The sequence below is a fragment of the Siphateles boraxobius genome, unplaced genomic scaffold, assembly GCF_051911475.1.
Source record: "Siphateles boraxobius isolate OS27281-9 unplaced genomic scaffold, OSU_SipBor_1 100, whole genome shotgun sequence".
Classification (NCBI taxonomy): domain Eukaryota; kingdom Metazoa; phylum Chordata; class Actinopteri; order Cypriniformes; family Leuciscidae; genus Siphateles; species Siphateles boraxobius.
Genome location: NW_027508701.1, coordinates 5,185,719 through 5,210,836, shown reverse-complemented (window position 1 = coordinate 5,210,836; position 25,118 = coordinate 5,185,719). Strand labels below are relative to the sequence as shown.

Here is a 25,118-nt window from a genome sequence, read left to right as displayed (position 1 = left end):
TCCTTGTTTTGTGTCACACCACTTCAGGTCTGTTATTGTTCGAGTTCCTGTTTTGTTTCTTGTTTGTTTATGGAAGTTTAAGTTTGTAAAATAAATCTCCTAAACTGTAGCTACCGTGTCCTCGTCTTCAGCTACCTGCACACAAACTTGACAAAAAGAGGACCTCTAGTGACAAACAAGGGAAACACAACCAGACACTGTGACAGAAACGTATGTCCCTGTTGCTGGCTTGGCACACTACGGAATCCATTTTCAATCACGTAATGTATTTTTGAAAGGTCACAGTAAATTTGAGGTGTAACTTTGGCCATCATTTCTTTGACTTCATGGTCTTTTTGTTGCGCTTCAGCTAACCCATCCAAGTCGATCTGAAGCCTCGCATGATTATCCGACACTTTCAGGGCTCTGCATAAAACAAGCATTGCTGGAGAAGTTATGTCATCCTTACTTCTGGACAAGGTATCAGGTACGATATTACATGGCCCCTTCCGATACTTCACCTCAAAGTCAAAACTATGGAGCCAAATGGTCCATCATGTTAGTCTGGAGGAAGGTTTTGGATGGTTGAAGACCCAAGATAAAGCTGCATGGTAGGTGATAATCTCAAAGTGTTTTCCTTCAAGGTAAGGAGGCCACTTTTCCACAGTCCAGATTACGGCGAGACACTCCTTTTCAGACACTGAGTATGTTCTTCCAGCATCATGTAGTAATCTGGACACATATGCTACAACATGTTCATCACCTTCATACTCCTGGGTCAACACGGCTCCGAGACCCACTTGGCTACCATCAGTCTGAACTCTGAATGGTCTGTAGAATTCAGGAGGACTCAACACTGGAGCTCTGGTAAGTGATTGCTTTATGTCGTCAAAAGATTTCTGACACTCTTCAGACCAGACCCATGTGATGCCTTTTTGTTTCAAGGCATGCAAAGGGGTAGCTCCCTTAGCGAAACCATGGATGAATCACTGCAGGACTGTATGGTATTAGTTCTTGCCATTGATGACAGGGTGGATGGACATTGTACGTGCTGATTCTTCTTTCTTTGGGATTCTGAATTTATGGAGCTCCAATTGTTTTTGATTCCTCAGTCCCTTTCAATCTGGGTTCCAATCCTTACCAGCTCACCCACACTCTTCACTGTTCCTCGAAGCAAACTGGCTAGCCTTGGGTTGCAGTACCTTAGGATAGCTTGGAGGACTTCCTTTTCAGGCATGTCCCTTCAATATCTGAGACACAAAGCATGATACTGGAAAGCAAAGTCACGGATACGCTCTTGTACTCTTTGCTTCCTTTTTCTAAGCAATCTTGCAGCTTCCGCTTCATAGTCCTCAGTTAGGAACGACTTCAAAAAAACTTATTTGAACTGATTCCAGGAACTCCCATTTCTCCTCTTGGCTGCCCACCAGGCTTTTAGAGTTCTTTTTATAACAGAAGAGAGGGTAGCAAACAACTCTACCTCACAAAGAGGTTGTAAAGCTAAATATTCTTCAAATTTTTCAAAATAAGAAATGGGATCATCAGCCTCATCTTCATCAAAATGTGGAAACTCAATATCAACAGGAGGACAGTGTGAGATGGATGGAGATGGAAATGTAGGATGACTTCTTTGCACACATGAGAGACTGCAAGATTAGAAAGTGAACTTGGGTTTAGATGCATTGGAGTAGATGTTGAGGGTATGCAAGCGTTGATCTTCCTGTCCATCTGGACATTGCGTCTAGCAAGGCAATCAACCATCGACTTCCCAAGATCTTGTATGTCTACCTCCATCTCCTTCTTGACATTCTCACATGGTCTTTCAACACGATAGGACATTTTTTCCTCTCCTGCTCTGCATCTACATTCTAACTGGTCACTGGTAACACCCTCACTCACCTTCTGCATACAGTTTGTCAACTGCTCTTCCAAATAAATGACTCTTCTCCTAAGATTTTCCACCATGTCTTGGACATTTATATCAGTTTCTGGTGGCGGTGGAAGAGAAAGGTTGATATCATCATCATCGGCTTCACATTTATCACTCTCTGCCTCGGGCTCTCCATGAGACTATATAGAGGGCATTGAATGTAGTAATAAGTTCTCTCACAAGCTCTCTACTGGAAACGAATGGTCCAGCGGTGAAATCTGGATTAAACTCAAACTCACCTTCTGTACCAGAACAGAGGTCAGCCATGGCAGTAGAGAATTAAACAACAACCTACAAATGCAATTCCCCGTACCGGCCACCACTATGTACCTGTCTCACCTCTTTGTTTCATAGATTATAAGTTACATAAAAAGGAGAATTCACTTTTGCCAATAGTTGTGTTCAAAATAACTAAGAGTCTCAATAAGGGAGTGAAAACAAATAGTATATATTGAAACTGAATGATACCAATAACAATAAACATACTGATGAAAGCCAAGACAACATTGCAAATAACCAAGCTCAATACTGGAAACAAACAAATAAACAAATCAAACACAAGCCCAAAATAATAAAGTGTTGCCACGGAAAATATTGCTTTTAGAGCACGATTGCGTACAGAGAGGCCGCAAAAAGGGGTGGTAAAATGCCCTTTTCACAAGATGTAAAATAAATCTCTGATTTCCCCAGAGTGTGTTTGTGAAGTTTTAGTACAAAATACCCCACAGATATTTTTATATAGCATGTTAAAGTTGTCACTTTTTGAGGATTAGCAAAAACGCACTGTTTTGTGCCTGGCCCTTTAAATGCAAATGAGCTGCCTCAGAGGGCGGGGTTTCAAGAGCTCTTGTGTGTTAGCAGCTGCGATTACCTCAGGCAGACACACTAAACTGACAGAAACTGTTCTGCCTTTAATGTTAAAACAGAGTCAGACAAAGATGGAGAGACTCAAGGAGAAGTGACAACGTAGAATGCAACAGGACGTCTCTGAATGGTTAGTTGATGAATTCATGTTGCTGATTTGGAGTTAACTATCTTCAATTAGGATATTCTGTCATGATAATCTATAAATCACTCGTATAGGAACTGTTGTGAGATGCACACAAAGTGACTTTTTATTGCATGTGAAAAGAAGGATGCTAAAGTTTGAGCTGACTCACAAATGTACTCTTATACAACAACTTCTCCTCTTCTCAACATGGACTGTGTGTCCCGAGGTCGGGGCTTATGTACATTTTAGGGTTGCTGATGTCATTAACCCGGGTGGAATGTCGTGTAGTCCCTACCAGCCGTTTGTTGTAGTCCTTTTCTTTAAAAGCATATATCTCCCTTTGCTTTGAACTTTGAGCATTGTAACTTTGCAGATGTTGTTTATGCTGAAACGGCAACATTACACACTAGCTAAAGTTAGAAAAGTGAAATCGTGTTTTACCACCCCTTTAAAAACTGCTAAATCTGCTTATTTTTCAACCCTATTAGACGAAAATAAACAAAACCCTAGGTATTTATTTGAAACAGTGGCTAAATTTAGTGGCTAAAAATAAGGCTTAAATCCCAGACGTTTCCAAGCAGCACAGCAGTAATGACTTTATGAATTTCTTTAGTTACGAGATTGATAATATCAGGGAGAACATTATAACTATGCAACATGTATGTTAGACCCTATACCGACTAAACAGGTTTAGTACACGTCAGGATAGGTTTGATATCCTCCAAATGGATGGGATTGGATTTAACTCCTCCAGATTTTAAACAATTTGGCAAAAGTTTTGTAGTTTATTCTGGCCTTAAAAGATGTATCTTGGGGATTTATGACTCGATATTGAGATTGTTCAAATGACCATGGTTAATCAGAATATCACTATTTTTACCCAGCCCTAGTGCCAACAATGCAAGCGAAAAATATATTAGAACAAAACTAAACTGCTTATTGGAATAGGATGCATAAAAAATGTATTCCCCATAAAATACTATTCTCTAAGGGTAAATGTAATCTGATTACAGGAATGACAGTAAGATGCGCAGAAGAAAAAAAAATCGTATTTCTTTGTAGTGTTACAACACTGATGCCTTTATAGAAACGCACTATTAGCAGTCAGCCATGATTAATTTATTCCATCAGAGAACGTCCAATAACACAATAAAGTGAATGTAATTTGGCTGTTCATGTGATCAAAGCTGAATGAGGCAACCTTCTCGTATAGAGTAAAATGCTTTAATTTGGCTACTGATTTGATCTCATATGTACGGAGCCCCTAAAGTGACCTTTGCAAAAAGAAAAATCTCACGTGCTCACGAGAAACTATTGCGTGGTCACGAGAAAACAATTGCGTCGCAGTGCGCAGTGCTCCGTAAATATGAGTGTACATACATTTCAAACAAGCAGTTTTAAAAAAAGAAGCATACAACTGACCAACGGGGACTCACCTTCTAGTTTAATTTGAGCAAAAACTTCCTGTTTCTGGTCTTGGTTTTGACATATGCACTTCAATTCTGACCCATTGTCCTCTGGCTGAAGCTCAAGGATAACCAGCTGCACCTCAAGATGGTTTCCTGTGATACTGAAAACACATAATCTCTGTGTGATGCTAAATTCAGTGTAATAGTGAGAATTTAATGAAAGTTTCTGTTGAACTGACTTCACTCTTTTGGTCCAATGTATTCCGATGTGACACTAAAATAAATCGCATATACTGTCCTTTGCACTTAAAGAAGATTAAAGAAAATAGTCCAACGCCGTGGTATAACGAGCACACTCAGGCCCTAAATAGAGCAGCCAGAAAAATTGAGCAAAACTGGAAGAAAACAAAACTCGAGTTTTTTCACATTCCATGGAAAGAGAGCACGATTGCGTACAGAGAGGCCTTAAAAACTGCTAGATCTGCTTATTTTTCAACCCTATTAGAAGAAAATAAACAAAACCCTAGGTATTTATTTGAAACTGTGGCTAAATTAACTAAAAATAAAGCTTAAATCCCAGATGTTTCCAAGCAGCACAGCAGTAATGACTTTAGGAATTTCTTTACTTACAAGATTGATAATATCAGGGAGAAAATTATAACTATGCAACCGTTTACTACAATATTGCATCAGGCAGTGCAGTGTAGTCTCACTGACGAAAAATTTGATTCATTCATTGCTATAGGAGAGGAAGAATTTTCCAAACTCGTTAAATTATCTAAATCGACAACATGTATGTTAGACCCTATACCGACTAAACTACTGAAAGAGATGCTTCCAGAGGTCATAGATCCTCTGCTTAACATCATTAATTCATCTTTGTCATTAGGATACGTACCAATAACCTTTAAGCTGGCTATGATTAAACCGCTTGTTAAAAAATCGCAACTTGATCCTGGAGAATTAGTCAATTACAGGCCGATCTCCAATCTACATTTTATGTCAAAGATACTAGAAAAGGCAGTATCTTCACAACTGTGTTCCTTTTTAGAAAGAAATGTTATCTATGAGAATTTTCAATCAGGATTTAGACCGTATCATAGTACTGAGACAGCTCTCATTAGAGTAACAAATGATTTGCTCTTATCATCCGATCATGGTTGTATCTCGCTATTAGTGCTACTCGATCTTAGTGCTGCATTTGACACTATCGACCACAACATTCTTTTAAATAGACTCGCAAATTATGCTGGCATTAGTGGATTTGCATTAGCATGGTTTAAATCATACTTATCTGACCGTTATCAGTTTGTAGCAGTAAATGAAGAGATGTCTTATTAATCAAAAGTTCAGTATGGTGTACCACAAGGCTCAGTACTAGGACCGTTGCTGTTCACTCTGTACATGCTACCCTTAGGAGATATCATTAGGAAGCATGGCATTAGTTTTCACTGTTATGCTGATGATACTCAGCTCTATATTTCTTCACGCCCTGACGAAACTTACCAATTCACAAAATTAACAGAATGCATAGCTGATATAAAAAAACTGGACGACTAATTATTTCCTACTACTTAATTAATCTAAAAAAAAACCCAGAGATTGTAATTATTGGACGAAAAACTTCCTCACGTAATAACTGCATCCAACAGTTCTCTGCCGCCCAAGCACAGACGGAAGGTCATCCGGCACATCCTGCCCCGGCGGCCAGCTGCTGCTTCCACCCCGCCCGCCGCTGGCAGTTCCTCCGCCTGCTCGTCGCCGAGGACGTTCCCCGGCCGCCGCTCCCGCTGGGCCTCCGCAGCAGCCTCCACCCAGGCCTCAGCATGGAGCCGGCCGCAGTAAGGACGCCGAGCCCGCTCTATGCACTGCCAAGCCAGGTGGCAAGCGACAGCAAAAGCATTCCGGAGCGGGCCGGCCAGGGATGGATGAGGATGCTCTTGGAGTGGCATGATCCCTCCCTCCCCCCGGGTGAGGGCTGGGTGGAGTCTTTGTTTGTGTGTGTTCCGCCGATGGCTCCCAAAAAAAAAAAAAAAAAGCAGAGCAAGCGGTACCCACACTTCAAAGAAAGAGCAAATGTATCTGTTCCTGGGTCCCAAGAGGGGCAGTCTGGCGGGTGTGACCCTGTATAGCCTTACACCCCTCAGGCCCCCTTGGTCGCCAGCAGGCAGCTCTGTGTGTTCGAGGACCCGGTCATCCGCCTTCTCACGTGCCCCCTGCCTCTAGTGGAGACAAGTAAGTGTTGCACAGCACACTAACACCACACTCTCCACTTTGCTGCCCCAACTCAGGGTCGGCTATCCCATTCAAGTCAGTGATAATCATCACATTAGGTGTTGAGCAAACGTGCTCCTGGAAATCCAGTGATATTCATCACACCTAGTGTTGAGCAGTGCTCCTGACTTGTGCACGCTTATCTTATCCTGCTGGCGAAGGATTTGATATAGACGTTCCTCCAGCCGGTATGAAGGCCAGTTGCAAACTCGTTCTTCATGCTACTAGGTGGTGGGTCGTGACCATCTTGGCCCAATATTGGTCTGCAGCTCCGACCTGAATGACATGTGCTTCAGATCTCTACCTTCTGCGCCGCAGGCCATCCTGTGTGTTGCGCGTTAGGGTTGAAGTATCAGTAAAGAGTCCTTCCCTTCGAGGGCTTCAGAGCCCGTTGGGTCTTCAGGTCAACTGGGAGAGAGTAATCTGGCCCAAGGGTTTAGTATCTCTTTTTCAGTTTTGGAGGTGGACTCGGTCCAACACGTCTCTCCAATGAGATTGTGTTTAGCTGGTGCGTATAGAAGTGAGAAAGGGTCCCACTGAAAGAACTTTCAGAGGCTCCTGGGGCATATGGTAGATGCAGCCACTTGGCTTCCTCCATATGAAGACTGCTTCAGCGCTAGCTTCACGATCGAGTCCCGAGGTGACTGTGGCAGAGCAGCTCACCCTGTGTGACTACAGTTCACCCCGGTCTGCTGCCAAACCCTCACCGACTGAGGGGCCATGTACAAAGGGTGTGCTTTAACGGGGGCCTGGGCGACCTCCGACTGCACAGGCATTCGTGCATCGAGTTGTTAGACATGGTGACCATTGCGTAAGCTTCCCTCGCATGTCACAACTCACCTGTCACCTCCTCCTTTGAGTCAGAAGTTTCTGAGGATGCTTCGTTCTACTCTTCCCCGGCCTACTCAATCGTGCCGGCAACGAGCCTCACGACAGTTATAGCCAGTGTGAGTGGAGACTCCATCCCCTGGGGTCCATTTGTGTCATGACCACTCCGGGGCCGCTCAGTTGCCTCTCCGGTTTCGTCTCCCTGCCAGTTGCATTTATTCTGTCCAAGTGGACAACGCTTGCACAGACACAAGCTCTCAGCTGCCCCGGGGGGCCAGCAGAAATGCGTTTCCACAGTGAGCCTCCTAAAAAGCGACTGCGACTCTTTGTCGCTTGCTCAAGTCAGTGAATTCATGACACTATCATGTTGAGCAGAAATGCTCCTGAAACTCAGTGAAGTTCATCGCACTCAGGTGTTCAGCAGGAATGTTCCTGTAGCTCAGTGAATTCATCGCACTCAAGTGTTGAGCAGCAGGGCTCCTGAAGCTCAGTGAATCCTTTCACACTCAGTGTTGAGCAGAAATGCTCCTGTAGCTCAGTGAATTTCTTTGCACTCAAGTGTTGAGCAGAAATGCTCCTGAAGCTCAGTAATCTTCACATGTAGTGTTGAGCAGTACTCCTGTCTTTTTGCGCCTGTCACTTGCACATACGGTGCCAGGAAGCAGGTCTTCATAGTTGCCCCTTATTGGCCCAACCAGACCTGGTTCCGATTGACAGCCTTCCTGACTTCCCCTCAACACTTTTTCAGGGATGGGGCACGATGGCACCCGCATTCTACCCCTGGAGATTCCGTGCGGTCCTACACTGAACACGGAGGTTCAGGTGGCTATCACAGGTACATGTGGTAGTTACCATCACTTCTGCGAGCACCCCCTGGAAAGAGGTGGTGTGCTTACGCGAAGTGAAGTGGAACCTTGTCGTTGAGTGAGTCTTCTCTCCATGAGGAGATCCTGAAAGCTTTCGATCATTTCAGTGCTCTCTTTCCTGCAAGATGGGTTGGAGTAGGCTGTTCCTCCACCCTCAAAATAATGTTGGCTCTCTATTCTTGACGCACATCATGATGCAGAAGCGTGGGAAGCATTTTCTGATCGTCCGGTTCTTGAGGTAGCAAGGTAATGTAAATCCTTGCGTCCCTCTTTATCCTCTTGGGCCTTATCTCTGGTGCAACTGCACTGCAGAGACCACCCCTGAGCCACTGCAGGCGGTGAGTTAAAAATTCTGTTAAAACAGTTCTCCTGCTCACATGGTCTCTACTAGAGAGTAGGGACTTGCTCGCTTTCGGTCAACAAATTGTGCCTGGAGTTCGGGCCAGCTACTCTCACGAGCTGAGACCCCGGCCTGGATTGTGCCCAAGGTTCCTACCTCTCCCGTAATAGGATCAGGTGGTGAACCTGCAAGCGCTGCCCCAGAGGAGGCAGACCCACCCCTGGCTTTCTCTGTCCGTCTGCTTCATAGCGGTTAGATGTGTACAGAACGCAAGCCTTAGAACTCAGACCAGCTCTTATCTGTTAGGAAATCAGCTAAGAGGGAAGGCTGTTTCCAAGCTAAGTTGGCCCACTATGGTGGCTGCCTTCATTTCGGTGAAAAATTCCGAGATGCTCATGTCCACTTAGGTATTGAGCTCCTCTATAGTGAGTGTGTGCTCCGCCTGGGCGTTGACAGAGTGCTTTGATGACAGATTTCTAGAGTTGGGGGCTGGGCAACACCTAGTTGAACTGCTGCTTCCTGTGGGCTCCCTTCTCATTAAGCCAGTTTCACCGTGAGCCCGGTTCAAGTGTCGGCTTGCTGCGCTATTCCCCTCCTATGGACTGGATACGGACGCCTTTCTACTCCAGTTGAGTTCCCTTAAACCGAACCCTGTTGAGTTCCTCCACACCCCTCTGACGTTGGATGTGCGGAACGTCTGGTGTTAGGCCTACCACTCGTAAGCAGTGTGGAACCTGTGTTAGGCTGGGTCCATATGTTGAGGTCCCTACGGTGATCCCATATGTGTATTCTTCCACTATACGGCTCTCTACGGCGAGCCCAGTGTCTTCCCTCGGCAGAGTCTCTCTGCTGTCACTGTCCGGTGAGTCTCCCCCGTCTTAGGCTGAAGGAGGGAACAGAGGACAGTCCCCTTGCCACTACCGCTGGACCACCGCTGACTCCGGGTTACGCTCGGCTCCTCAGTGAAAAAGCAACTAGTGCTTGCATCCAATTCCGTATTTACACCCGCGACGCGGGGGCGAAATGTGTGATGCGAATCACGCACGCCAATTCCATTGGCTCGTTCAATAGTACTTGAAGAACATTGGCTCTCTGATGCAATCCCCATTCAGTCGACGTCGACTGCATCTTCCGTTCCCTCCTTCAGGGAACAGCTGGTTGCATACGCATCCAGGACGTTCTGTCAACACTGCATTGGCTCCCTCTTAAATATCGTATAAATTTTAAAATATTGCTGATTACTTACAAAGCACTAAATGGTTTAGCTCCCCAGTACTTGAGCGAGCTCTTAACGCATTATAGTCCTTCACGTCTATTGCGATCTAAAATTCCGGCCAGTTGATAATACCTAGAATATAAAAATAGACTGCTGGTGGTAGATCCTTTTCCTATTTAGCACCTAAACTATGGAACAGTCTTCCTAAAATTGTCTGGGAAGCAGACACACTCTGTCAGTTTAAATCTAGACTAAAAACACATCTCTTCAACCTGGCATACACATAGAACACTATAAATTCCTATTATTCAAATAATCAGTTAAATGATTATTAGGCTGCATAAATTAAGTCAACCGGAACCGGGAACACTTCCTATAACACCCGATGTACTCGCTACATCATAAAAAGAATGACAACTACACTAATTTTAGTATTTCTGTTTATTCCGAGTTTAACTGTAATCAGCCGGACCTGGGCCGTATCCAGATCAGATGGTGGACTTGCGCCTGGACATGACCACAACGTATTCCTGAAGTGTCAGCAGAGATTGTGTCTACTAGACTCTCCCCTGTGAAGGCCTCATCAACACGACAGCCATCGGCACTAATCCTCAACAAACTCGTCTCCATACGCCCGTGATGACTCCGGTCATCAAACAGATGAACTGCATAATGTAATGTTCCGATCCAATCTGACCTCTGACCTATAATGCTGCCAAAATCATAATCATACACTGTTCGTTCGTTGGCCAGAGGAGAACTGAGCGACGGAGTCTGGTTTCTCCGAAGGTTTTTTTTTTCTCTATTGTGTCACTGATGGAGTTTTGGTTCCTTGCCACTGTCGCCTTTTTCGACTTTCTTCGCCTTTGTCGCCATTGGCTTTTGGCTTGCTTAGTTGGGGACATTTCATTTTATATTTAAAAATATTATTACAACATTATTTTCCTGTTATCTCTGTAAAGCTGCTTTGAAACAATCTGTATTGTAAAAAGCGCTATATAAATAAAGGTGACTTCACATTTAGCTGCTAGGACTTGCAACAGGTCCTCCCCACTCAGCAACACACCTGCTGTGAAGCCTGTTGGAAATCCCTAAATATAATTTTAAAGAGGTGTGTGAAATGATCAATTATATCAAACACTCTGTGATGGACTGCCCAACTCTCCAGGGTCTTCCTCACTCCACCATCCCGGCAACCCTACAGAGGACAAACGATTTAGAGAACGGACGGATTGATATCAGATACTATAATCTCGTGGTGACAAGATGGATAGTAGACTCGCGCTGTGTTGCAATACTTTAGACCGACTCTAATAATTTAGACCGACTCTAAATGCTAAGTGACCATGACAAGACCATGAAAATATGTTGTTGGTCTCATAGTGGTCATGCTGTTTTTAGACTCAGACTCTTTGATCCACTCGGTACTATTGTGTCTCTGGACTGAAGAAAACTGTGCGTGCGCTGTGGAGATTTGCATGTCACTGACGTGAAACAGGTCTTCATTCATCAGAAAGGAAAGCATATTTACAATGTCTGAATCACTCAGACACTCTAGTGTCTCTGTCTAGACTCAGACTCAACATGCCCAGGTCTCGGCCTTGTGTTGGACTCAATTGAAATAGGCTCAATTTCAATACTGGACTTCAGACAGTGTATGACTGGTTGTCTCAGTGGTGTCCACAGAACAGTTTGGGTTTAATAGTTTTTGGGGTAGACCTGACCTGAAAGAGACTGTACCATCATGTTATCATAACATGTCTGCTTCATGAACTTCCAAACACAAAGCATCTGATAATTCATTTAGAAAACCAAACACAAAGCATCTGATAATTCATTTAGAAAACCAAAAACAAATTATGTTGTTAACCTAGAAAATTACCCATTTTCTGAAGTTTAGGCTGCTAAACAACAGATCACTCATTGAAAACCAGCCATCCATTATCAACAGGGTCATGGGCCAGTACATCTCAGAGATGACAAACACCGACATTCTGACTGACGGAAACACTGACTGACGGTTAAGCTGAGAGGTTTCGATAAAGGGATTTGAGTGATTAATAATCAATATCTAACCTGATGAAAAGTATGACCTGGCACATCAATGTGCTACTTCTTTCTACAGTAGGGTAGCAAGAATGATTGAGTAGTGTAAATGAGATGAACTGAAATGTGAAATGTATATATGAGGGCGCTTTCTGTGATAAGATAATTGACAGGACTGTTCAGTCTGTTAAACTCACAATTATGATGTGGTACACAGCAATACTGCAGTAAAAAATCAAAAAAAAATTTGCATTGTCTAGTTGCTCAGTAAAGTCACCATCCACAGATGTAAAGCAATAGTCTCTTGGTTATTAGCATATTAATAGGAAAGTTTACACTAAAATGAAAACTCAGACACTATTTAGTCACCCTGGTTTTGTTCTGAAGCCGTATGACTTTTGTTTTTTGGAACACAAATAGAGAAATAAAAAAAATGTCCTGCTTGTGCTTGTTGGTATACTGGGAGTAAATGGTGACCACCTTTGAGTTTTAAAAAGGATGCAATATCTCAAATAATTAGCAAGTGTTTCTATTTAAAAGCATCTGCTAAAGGAATAAATGTACATTTAAAATTTGAAACATTCTAAATATGTTATAATATAAATATTAATAAGTAACAAGCTTCCAAATGCGCAAAACAAACATCAAATTTGAAAATATTGAATAATACTGAATTGAATTAAATATTATCTTGTCGCGGTTGATGTTTCAAACTTCTTTTGTCTCATTTAATTTTCAACAGTAATACATTACCACTGAAATGTGATAATATATTTAAATATGTAAATTATATTAAGGAACTGACAAGCTAAAAAACTGTAACCATACATTTGACAATACTAAGGGCCATCACTAGAGGAAACCGGGTGAAAATGACCTGAGCTGAAGATCCCCTTCAATTATTATTCCTATTAGCTTCATAGAGAGCTGTGTAGAGGCTCTGGCATAGGTCTGATGCGGAAGTAGAAATCTGTCTCAAGTTTTATCTCGGGCTTAGCTGTTCTCCCCCTGCCTGCCCATGGACCCAATTCTGCCTCGCCACACTTCCTAGTAAACTCGCTCATGTGCTCTGGACTGTTTGCTGTTGTATACATTTGTATTTGTCCTTTTTTTCAATAAACTGAATTTCTGCTCTCACACTGTGCTTGAGTTCTAGTCCATTCCTAACACAATTTCCAACTGGATCACCGTTGGCAACAAAGTTACCTTTTTTCTGTCTGAAATGCACGTCCACCCAGGTATGAGTTTTCAGCTGGCTGACCATTAACCCGCCATGTCACATCTGTGGACTGAGCGGCCTGGTTTCCAATGGACACCATGCAGTGGATCACCAAACGTGAGCCTGAAAGATAACAGTACAAATGAAGGTTTGTGTGTAGCCGTCTGATAACCATTATATAACAGTAAGTAAACAAACACGGGCCCCTAACTAATTGTGGGAAGGTTATAACAAGGTTTCAGAATTAATGATTCATCCAATTTTAATGATTTTAAAATATTAAAATTCTTTCTGGAGAAGGTTTGGGTGTTTTATGCAAATAGCTACTAAACATACAAACGTACGCTCCCTTATTTAGAATAATCCAGATTTGTTAACAATTGAACTTGTGTACATAAACTGCTATTTAGAAATCACGGGAGAGAAATTCTGCACACAAAAATACAGAACTTGTATGCAATTATTAGTGAATTAAATTGAATATGAGCAATCAAAATCAATGTTTGCTTTATGTCTATTTATTAATAACTAGTAATAGTCCACCATCATGCCAGACAGACCAAGGGCCTCATTTATAAAACGTGTGTACGAACAGATTTGATCAGAGTGTGTGTGCGCTAAAATTCAGGCCAACGTTCATATTTATAAAAACGGTCTTCGACGTAGAAAAGTGCTTAGAGCCACGTCAGGGTCTGAGCAGACGCACACACTTTTCTTTGTGGCAGAGAGTTGAAATACTGCAGGTATTTGGAAATCTAAGCAGCAATAATAATAATAGTTATTATTATTATTATTTTTATTAGAGATGTATATTTCGGTTAATTTTCCTGACAGATAAATCTATTAAATTAGAATAGATAAATGTCTTTGACCCATTATTACTATTTACTATATGTTTTACATGTGCAAATATCAGCATAGATAACAGAACATGAGTTTTCACATACCTGTAGCACTACTGTGATACAGAATAAAATTATATACGGTACAAATTGGTGTGGCCAGAAGGAAACATGGTCCCTCACAACGCAGCACAGTCACCTGCAGCACCATGGAGAGCACCATACAAGGTCAGGGCTACACAGTGATGTTCACCACCAAGGATAGCTCCAACACAGGTGAGCACTGTGATGTTCATGACCAAGGATATCTGTGTTGAAGATATACCTGTGTTGGAGCTATCCTTGGTGCTGAACATCACTGTGCTCGCCTGTGTTGGAGCTATCCTTAATGTTGCAGGTGATTGTGCTGCGTTGTGAAGGACCATGTTTCCTAAAATAAATAAATAAATAGGTTTACACTAAATATATTTCTCTTAAATAATTAACACAGAGACGGCCGAAAGTGCATCCTGTTTGTTTTCTTTACTGTACAAATTACTTTTTTTTCTTTTTTTTCAATCGTTAGGGCACAATTCTTAATACTAAAGTCACTTTTTCAAAACTCTCTCTCTACTCAAAACTTTTTCAAAACTCACTTTCTACTAGTAACATTTAAGCAGTAGAAAGTGTCATTCAGTTTTGTAAAGAAATTTTACAAAAGAAAACACTGCATAATTCTACCTGATGTTAATGTTTTTTAGGTCTGTGTTTTATGAGTGACAAATTGTGTTTGTCTAACCCTAACCTTTACTAGAAGAATGAGTTGATTTGAGACATGAATTAAGTGTTTTGGTACTTTTATTGAATTTTGAGTGTGAAATTAACTGCTGTAAAGCTATAAAATTGTTCAGGAGAACTGTGTGAAGAGTTTTGAAAAAATTACCTAAGTATTGAGAAATGTGTCTAAGGCCACATCCACACGAAGCCAGAGCTTTCCCTATCCGATGTTGTTTTTCCCATTGTTCTAAAAAAAAATTCCGTAAATACGGCGGCGTCTCAAGAAATATCTGCGTACACACGAAACCACTGAAACCGACTCAAACCAATGTAGAATACATGCCAGACCAGTATGAGGCGCTGTAATTCTGACACAGCTCACACTAAAAACAGAGAAGAAGACTTGCGCATAAACCTTGCCTGCTGTATACAATAATACACAGTATGTAATATTAGGCACAGTAGCTTCTTTTCTTTTTAACCAAGAACTTTATTGAACAATATGAAAAACCATAAATGGCCAGGTACAAAATAGGAATGAGTCACGATATTTGATTAGTTAGCAGACGCATAAAGCTTGCCACAAAGAACCGGCAAATAGCCTAATCATTATGAATGTGTCAAATATAGCACGGAGACATTTTAATTGTTTATTAATAAACTAGTGTTTTCTGTGAGGATGTTGACTCGCCACCTTCGCAGTATTGTGAAGGTGCCTAGAGAGAAATGCGCACTTCATACGGATTATTAGAGTTGTCTGTTTCTTTTCGTTTTGAATTGTTTTGTTTAAAAGTAGACATTTCAAGCTTAGATATATTTCTGAGTTTCTGTTAATTTATGAGACAAGCTCCAGTTCACGTGCGATGCAAGTTATATCGCGTCGGCGCCTCCATGTCCTGATTATAGGCTGTTGTCTGCTATATTTGCTTCTTATTTATTAAATCCAGGCAATTGGTTGATGAAACATTGATTACAATTAAGATACAATTTGTACAAAACGAAATTCACTTTAAAAAAAGATTTTATGCAAAACAAAACTTAATGAAGTGGTCAAAATGACGTATCTCAATTTTGCGCATCTTTACTCACGCTGTTCACTTTTCATATAATCAACATATATGAAATGGAAAAAATAACATATTATTTAAACATGAATATGAAACTAACTTTTTTTTAATGGCTACAACATGTAGGTCTACAGTACAGAGAAATGTAATGTCGGAGCGAACGCCGTGTCACCGGTGAGCATGAGGGGGTAGAGGTGCGTTTTTTTAATAATAATCAAATAATTCCCAGCGATCGTCGAATATTATTTTTGCTTGAAATGCCCATCCCTGCGAAATACAAAATGTCTTAATCAGACAAAATACAAGCATCATAGCATACGAAAAAAATATAAATAAATAAAGAAGTAAAATAAAGAAATAAAATAAAAATACATTAAAGTAGGCCTAAATAATAAATAAAGAAATAAAAGAGGCTCAGTAGCTTCTGAAGCATGAACTCAAGCAAGTAGTTGGAGTTGTTGTTGCTGTTAGGCTACTGATTTAGCGTGTCTGACTAGTGGACACGTGGGGTGATGACATCATCGTTTCACAAAATATACAGATTGGCCGTACACATGAAAACACAAGGGTGTCGTTTTCAGATTTATCCACCCTGGGACCCGGTTTCAAAAAATAGCGGTTTCAGTCTCCCAAAACGCCGTAACCGTCTGGACGAAACGCCGATCCGATAAAAAATTTGTATGTATACAGATAAACGCGTCTCCGTGTGGACAGGGCCTTAGTGACTGTAAAAAAAAACTTTAAAGCACAATATTAATTTTTTATTGTGAGCAGGCTATACACAAATAAAAGTAAACATCTTCAAGTTTCGTAATTTAACCATGCAGCAAAAGTTTGAAAAATAGTTTGAAAAAAATTACTTAAATTACTTTTTTATTATGCTGATCCCTCATAATTTTCATTAGTATTATTTGTAGAAGTAGTATTGTAATAGTATTAATAATAGGCTAATCAATGGAATGGCTACTTGTTCAAAATGAAACATTTACACATGGTTCCCTTTCAAGGTGGTAACTCAACATTACGTCAGCTTGACGTATATGGGAACTCCTCCCTTCTCCACTTTCGCTGAAATCTTATGGGCTAACGCCAGCTGGGGACAGCTGGCCAATTGACGCGAAGCATGCAAATACTGACAGGTTCGCGGTCAGTATAAATTGCATGGGCGCGACAATTACGTCAGAATTTCTTTCTTCACGCTAGAAGTCTTAAGTCATTGTGGAAGTTGCTATAGAGGACTACTCACCCCCTGATTTCCTCTCCGCATCCGATGGCTGCTACATGCCAGATATGTGCGGGTCCCATTGACCAGCCCGACCTTCACTAGTTCTGTGTCACGTGCCTGGGCCTTGCAAACGCCGAGGCGGCACTCACGGACGACAGATGCGCCCACTGTGCCGAGCTGCCAGTGCGTGCCCTCAGAGACTACTGCCGCCAGCGAGCCGCTGGTGGGCCTTCCCCCGCCTGAAGACGAGTTTGACGACGTCAGCTAAGCTGAGGCGAGCTTTCGCCCCTTTTCGCCCATGGTCGTCCTTAACAGGCACCTATGGCTTACCCTAGCTGACCTGAAGGACTCGGACCGCAAGATGTTCCTAAACGCTCCAATCACTCCCTCCGGCCTCTTTGGTGACGCCGTGGAGTCCGTCACGGAGGTTTTTCCGAGACGCAGATGCGCGCCAAGGCGATGAGCCACGTGATACCTCATCGCTCACTCCAGTCATCTGCGAGGTCCCGCTCTTCTTCGGCACCTCGCCAGGCTCAAGGACAGGCTAGGCAGCCCGCTGCAGTGCCCCGCCCCAAACCCCGGATGCTCGTTTCGGACGAAACAAGCAGTGGACTGGGCCTGGGAGGAAACGTCAGGGTCAAAGAAGGAGCCCGTGCCGCGAGAGAGTCAGCGCGCCATCCTCGGCTACCAAGCCATCTTCCTGACGGAGCGGTCAAGAGGAAGAGAGAGCGTGCTGGAGGCCCCGCCCCCAAGCGCCATGTTCTAATACATCATGTCCCGCGTGTTCATATGGGCGACAATTGCAATGTTTCAATGCTGTTTCTGTTTGTGTGAGTTACGCAACAAAAACATGTATCCATTCACAAAAAGAGGTCATGTTGGGTGCAAGAGGAAGAAAAAGCTCTTTTTTCTCAGAGTGCAGACGCAACGGATCGAGCGGAATGCGCATCCTAAATGATCTGGACGATTGGCTGATTTTAACCCACTCAAGAGACGTGCTAATCAGTCACATGGAAATGCTGCTTCGCCATCTGGATACGCTGGGACTGCGTGTAAATATGCAGAAGAGCGTGTTTTTACCAGTCGGACTATTACATATCTGCGAGTATGTTTGGACTCGATGGCGATGCAAGCCCACCTCTCTCAAGAGCGCATAGAGACAATCTCATCGACTCTGTGCCGTTTCAGACCGGGCAGAACTGTTTCACTGAGGAAATTTCAGAGGCTTCTGGGACAGATGGCGGTTGCTTCTTCAGTGTGCCTTCTGGGCCTGCTGCATATGCGGGCGCTGCAGTTTTGGCTGAAAACCAGAGTTCCGCCGAGGGCTTGGTCTTCAGGCCACAAGCGCATTACGGTCACTCACAGTTGCGTCTGCACTCTGAGACCATAGAGCAACCCGGATATGTTCAGCCCAGGAGTTCCCTTGGGAATAGTGATGCAGAGCACCATGGTCTCGACGGACGTATCACAGGCTGGGGCGCAGTGTGCCTGGGCGTACCTGCCTCAGGCCTGTAGTCGGAGAGAGAGTGACACATAAACCATCTGGAATTGGAAACTGTGTACCTAGCCTTGAAGGCTTTTCGGTCAAAACAGGCAGCGAGTCTCCTGTTGTGGGCAGACCGACACTTTCTCTCCATAAGAGCGGCGCACATCCCCGGTATCCTGAACCGTGGAGCGGACATGTATTCGAGGAACAGGATTCCTCAAGGAGAGTGGAGGCTTCACCCCGGATCGGTTCAAATGATTTGGGATCGATTTGGGAAGACGGATGTGGATCTTTTTGCCACAAGCGAGAACGCGCACTGTCAGACGTTCTTCTCGCTATCTCACTCCCAGCTGATGGGAGATGCTCTGACGTCTCGTTGCCAGGAAGCCGGGCTTTACGCGTTCCCTCCGGTCAAGATTTTGCCTATAGTGCTGTGCAAAATCGGGGAGGAGAGAGCGTCAGTGATCCTCGTGGCCCCGAACTGGCCGAATCAGCCCTGGTCCGCGGACCTGAAAGAGTTAATGGTGGCTCCCCCATGGCAAATCCCCCTCAGGAAGGACCTCTTGTCTCAGGTGAAAGGCACGATATGGCACCCCAGCCCCGAGCTGTGGAACCTTCATGTGTGGCCGCTGCGGGGACCCTAAATGAGCGGGACACTCTGCAATCACGAGTGCAGAGCACACTCACGGAGGCACGCGCGCCTTCTATCAGGCGCCACTACGCTCTGAAGAGGGGAGTGTTTACAAAATGGTGCCAGGACATCGATATTGACCCGGGGACCTGTTCCGTGTCGGATGTCTTGCGCTTTCTACAGCACAGAATGGATAGCGGGAGTTTGACATCCATGCTGAAGGTGTATGTGGCCGCTATTGCTGCTTTTCGTTCCCTGGTTGACGGGCAATCGATCAGTAAGCACGCTCTGGTAATTAGATTTCTCAGGGGAGCGAGGAGATTGTGTCCTTCTCGGCCGCCCTCCGTGCCGCGTGGGATCTAGCTCTAGTTTTGAGGGCTGTATCTCTACCACCGTTCGAGCCCCTAGCTTCGATTGCGTTTAAGGAGCTTTCCTTGAAAACGGCTTTGCTTCTTGCTCTCGCCTCGGCAAAACGCATTGGAGACTTACACGCGTTCTCGGTGAATGACGACTGCATCTGTTTCGGACCTGGCGACTGCAATGTCACTCTCCGGCTGAGACCAGGCTACGTTCCGAAGTCACATCAACACTCCATTTAGAGCACAGGTTGTTTCACTGCCCGCCTTATCTGCTGAGCCGTCCGCGACGCCAACGCTCAGAGCGCTGTTTGCCCGGTCAGGGCTTTGCGGATGTACGTGGATCGCTCACCCGCCTTTTGTCAGTCAGACCTGTTAGTGTGCTTTGGTGGATGTAATAAGGGACGTGCTGTTTCAAAACAGAGACTTTCTCACTGGATTGAGGACGCTATTGCATTGGCTTACGAATGCCAGGGGAAAGATTGTCCCCTTAACATCAGAGCTCATTCTACACAAGGCGATTGCTTCCTCATGGGCCTGGTCTAGAGGTATGTCTATCCAGGATTTATGTCTTGCTGCTGGCTGGTCTTCTCAGAACACATTTGCCAGGTTTTACAAGCTGGATGTACCATCTGTAGCATCACAAGTTATTTCGGTGAGTTGAGCTTACGGAGTAAACAAAATGTGATTGTGAACTGTTATAACCAGCTATGCAGTAGTAACCATAGCTGCTAACTCTGTGTTATGGTTAATAAGATTGATGCAGCTGTCACCGCAAGCGCCATCGACACTGTGTTTAACTCTCATGCTTGAACGCATATTATGTTGTGTCTGCCCTATTTAGTGCAGCCTTCTATTTAATTGCTTTGAGATATGCAAATTTTGATAGGGTCAGAGCAGGTCTCTTTGGTCTAGTTCCGCCTATTATTATTATTATTTTTATTTATTTGATAGGGACAAGTGGGAACAATCAACATGCACCACACTACAACATTTATAGCCAAGGCTAATTTGCAATGTCTGTCCCCAGATGGGTTTTTCACATAACAGTACATACAGAAAGTAAAAAAGAATACATTTACATTTACAAGAACATTACTTAATTCTGACATTGCATAAAGAAATGTGCATTTGAGCGCAAACTATCTATGATTGCATACTTGATCTCTTTTTAAAAAACGCTTTAATTCATTTTTAAAATCGGATGCGAGTGCTCTTAGCGACGCGGCTATTGGTTAAAACAGTTTTGCTTGCGTGTGGGTGTGGTTTGACCCCGGTTCAGGGCTTATCTTCACTGCTCTCACGGCGGCATTTTATACAGTTCCCATATACGTCAAGCTGATGTAATATTGAGTTACCGCCTTGAAAGGGAACGTCTCTGGTTACTATCGTAACCTCGGTTCCCTGAGAGGCGGGAACGAGAAATTACGTTAGCCGCTGTGGCGCTGTTTGATCAGCTGTGCTAGCGTTCAGTTGTGATTCTGACGTAATTGTCGCGCCCATGCAATTCATACTGCCCACGAACCTGTTAGTATTTGCATTCTTCGCGTCAATTGGCCAGCTGTCCCCAGTGAGTGAAAGCCGAAAGTGGAGAAGGGAGGAGTTCCCATATACAGTGTCATGCAATGTACGACCTGAATATAAATTATCTAAACATCTGACAATAAACACATAAATCAATATTAGCAGTGTGGACTCACCCAAATGACTTTCAATGAAGGATCCATTTACAGGAAAGATAATATAAGGGAATGAATAACTTGATGCTGTGTGAAAACATTGTTATATTAATAACAATTAAATTAATAATAATGAATTAGATTAAGTAGAATCAAATTGTTAGATCAGTATGTTGGTGAAATACTGATCATTTAAAAAAAAATCTCTAATACTTGCATGTGAACGCATTGAGATTGTTAGAGGTGACCGCTTCTGGTCCAAAACTTTCAGATTCTGGAGCTAAAAACATGTTAGACAGAGTCATCATTTGCTTAACTGACAGGTTTAGAAAGAAAGAAAAGTAACACGCTGGACATAAAACAGTGGTAGTGGCACAACCATCCGTATGACAAAGGGAATTGATTTACCTGACACTTGAACTCTCCAGGTCCTGCTCACATTGTATTGGGTATTGTTGAAAATCACATTTAGCCTACAGGTGTAGAAGCCCTCATCTTTCACAGAGATGTTTTTGATGGACAGAATTATGCCTCTCTCGATTGTATACTGTCCTCTGCCAACAGGAAGAGCTGTGCTCTGAAAATCCTGTCATTTAATCAATTGACAATTGAGGAATACAGCCATTTTCAAAAATTTGTTGTAACATTTCAGTTTGTTAGTTTTCCACAATTATCCTACCTTGTACCACATAGGATTTTCTTTCCTTTTGAAATATTTCAAGTGGGGACAAATTATTTTTGTATCTTCTCCTGCATGTGCGTTGTAGGTCATCATCATGTTTGGCTCCTCTGCCTCATAAATCGTTATGGAAATACTCCCGGTGAGACAGAATGTGTCACTCCTAAGTGAAAAATATATTACTAACTATATTTAGACTAACAAAAACAAATATCATAATACGAACTGTTTTAAAACTGTAATAAAAAAAGTTAATTGCAAACCCATGCAATAACGTACAGCACATCTGCCGACTGTGCTGGAGTTTCTGCAGGATTTAGAGCATAAATCATAGTGTTTTCATATTACTACATTTCATTTATATTTCAAATCCAGTTTGGGCACTTTATAAAAAAGGTCCCCTCAAACTTGTTATCTAATAATTTAAAGCCTTCTCTCCTAGAGTAACTTTTGATTTCGAACTTTCGAGTTAAGTTCCTGGGGGATTTAGTTCCAATCTTAATCAAACACACCGGCCTTTAATCATGTCATATTTTGAAGAAGATCTCAACTAGCTGGTTCTGTGCTTAATCAGGGTTGGAACTAAATTCTGCAGCCCATGGACCTCCAGAAATGGCATTAAAGGTATTAGTACTAATACTAATGGTATTATTCTATATTTAATAAATTAAATTCATTTAGCATGTTTTTTATCTACATAAATCACATCAAACCTTTTAAGAAAATAAATCTCTCTTATAAATATAAACCATACTTAAAACGCAAGAGTGGTGTGAACTACAGCAGACTGAGAGTTAGAGTTAGGGAATGCTGGACTCATATTTCACCCCAAAATCAAAAGGTAACAAAAGTTAGGGCCATTAAGACTTTAGACAATGTGACATTGTTTTTATAAAAACTATTAACATTTTTATTTAGCCTTCTGTAAAATTAAATATTATATATTAATGTATCATTTAAATGATAAAGCATGTTTATTAAGGTAAACATTGTGGTAATATTTTGTTGCACTGTAATTCATTTATGTTGATGTCCTTCGAACTGAAGAATTGACAGAAAGCAGGGCTCTGAGATCTGACCTGAAGATGTAGCTGTATGTTCCAGAGTCTGCCGGATGAGATGGCAGGAGCAGGACTCCACGGCCTCGCTGCTTCACCCGATCACGGCAGCTCTTCAGACTGCTCTGGTTCCTCGGGTTAGTGTGATCAACCTGGAATGTTGAGCTTTTGTCCTGGCGCAATTCCCTGTAATGAATCGCATCTTCAAGAAATGGGAATCTGATGATAACCGCCTCGCCTTGTACTTGATAATCCGGGATCTCTGGACCCACAACAACACAACTACCTGAACCAATCACAAGAAGTTATTAAAAAACATACAATAGTAATGCTATAGTAATTATGCAAGCATAGTATCAACATCACAATTAGGATATTCAATACTAGCGTATTCAAATGTCTGAGTTTACCAAGGAGCTCGATTCACAAGGTTACAATGTCCAAAAAGTTCTCTAAAACCATGTTTCTAAATATTGGTCCTGGGGACCACCGCTCTGGGCATTTTGTATGTCTCCCTTATTTAACACAACTGATTGAGACCATCAGCTCATTAGGTGAGATGAACTGAATCAGATGTGTCAGATTAGACAGACATACTGTACAGAGGATTGAAAACCACTGCTCTAAAAATGTCAATATTTTGCAGTTCACACTGGCAGCGACTTGCAGGAACAAAGTGAGCTTGTTCATTTTCAGTCAGGTGCTGGCAACTTCCAGCGAAGAACAGTTGAGAACAGTTATACAAATGAGCAGTGACTTTCTGGAACACATACCAAGGGGAGTGAAGAAGAGCACGCAAGATTCATCTCATTATCATCATCTCATGATCGTCTCACTATTTAAGTTCAGTTCTGTTTGTGTATCTTTGTCTGGCCTTGTCTCTTCTACGGTTGTGTTGGATTGCTTGCCTCTATGTTGGATTTAACCTGTGTGGATTATTTAAGATGGCCTGGTTACTCTTATCTTCATGCGTACACAACCTGATTATTACAGTAGAGGTGTAACCCCGGTGTCCTGGTTAAATTCCCTCCATTGGCCCTTGTAAATCATGGCCTTCTAATAATTCCCATCCACTGAATTGGCTCTGTCTCTCTCTCCTCTCCACCTATAGCTGGTGTGTGTGTGTGTGTGTGTGTGTGTCAGTGTGAGTGTGAGTGTGAGTGTGAGTGTGAGTGTGTGTGTGTGTGTGTGTGTGTGTGTGTGTGTGTGTGTGTGTGTGTGTGTGTGTGTGTGTGTGTGTGTGTGGTGAGCGCACTGGTGCCGTTGTACTGTGGCTGCCGTTGCATCATCCCAGTGGCTGCTGCACACTGGTGATGGTTGAGGAGAGATCCCCTGATAAGATTGTCAAGTGCTTTTGCAAACACACGCTAACTCTTCTTGGCTCAGCCAGCTCTGAGGAGCCTCTGTCTTCTCTGAAATCAGGGTCCTACTCTTCCCAGCTGGTGGTTCTCGCCGTGTGGACCATAAGACTGGGACTCAATTATAAAAATAATCTCCAATTCCACTGCATTCAGAATCAAATTCAGAGAATCAAAGGAGTCAATTCCAAAGATTGCAGTCCAAGAAATCAATTTCTCAAAAGTGTCGGTCCATAAATACAATGTGCGATCAGATAGTGTCTCTATCACTACACTGGGGCGTTAGGACCCACACAGAGCACAGGGTGAGCGCCCCCTGCTGGCCTCACTAACACCTGTTCCAGCAGAAACCTGGTTTACCCAGGAGTCTCCCATCCAGACACTGACCAGACTCAGCCCTGCTAAGCTTCAGTGGGTCCAGTCCTGGGCTACAGGGTGATATGGCTGCTGGTATATAACCCTAACCCATTATTGTACGACTTCTGTACCTCACTGAAGTCTTTACCTTGATTCCAATCCTTATCCATCAAAACTTTACTAGCAAGACACTGGTTCGCTTTATTCAGCCGAGAAGCATAGTTGACGTATCATCTGGCCATAGTGTTTCATTCAGTCTGTATTTCACACAGAGCGATGAGGGCTCACGCTCTTCAGAAACAATCACAGAATATGACAGAGATCGTGTTTTACAGTGAAACACACACTGGAATTTGTAAATCACTCAAAATTGGCCACAAGTCACTGTTCCCTCTGCTATCGCTGATGTAATCGGCCTGGTTGTCTTTACATTAGCGCTGTTGTTTTGGACTGATTGTTTGAATGAACTCACTCACTGGATCATTGGACTTAAAACTTTCCCAGAGTTTAGTGGTTTAAAATGATC

At 42.9% G+C, this 25,118-nt stretch overlaps 1 protein-coding gene across 1 annotated transcript; it reads right to left on the bottom strand.

Annotated features, from left to right (window-relative positions):
• Window positions 1-533: 533 nt before the first annotated feature.
• Window positions 534-24,762, bottom strand: LOC143747303 (interleukin-1 receptor type 2-like). Its single transcript, XM_077239985.1, has 9 exons — window positions 24,741-24,762; window positions 22,899-23,163; window positions 21,820-21,982; window positions 21,549-21,726; window positions 21,358-21,420; window positions 21,162-21,227; window positions 13,086-13,221; window positions 4,337-4,470; window positions 534-886 (listed from the first exon to the last, which is right to left on the bottom strand). The coding sequence occupies exons 1-9, from the start codon at window positions 24,760-24,762 to the stop codon at window positions 534-536; spliced, it is 1,380 nt and encodes a 459-aa protein (XP_077096100.1).
• Window positions 24,763-25,118: the final 356 nt, after the last annotated feature.

Excerpts from the sequence above, each read along its gene's own strand:
- LOC143747303 (XM_077239985.1), bottom strand. The coding sequence starts at position 24,762 with ATGGATAAGGATTGGAATCAAG. Across the intron at positions 21,228-21,357 it reads CAATCTCAATGCGTTCACAT|CATCAAGTTATTCATTCCCT; the intron begins GCAAGTATTAGA and ends GTTTTCACACAG. Across the intron at positions 4,471-13,085 it reads GCATTTCAGACAGAAAAAAG|TATCACAGGAAACCATCTTG; the intron begins GTAACTTTGTTG and ends ATGTGTTTTCAG.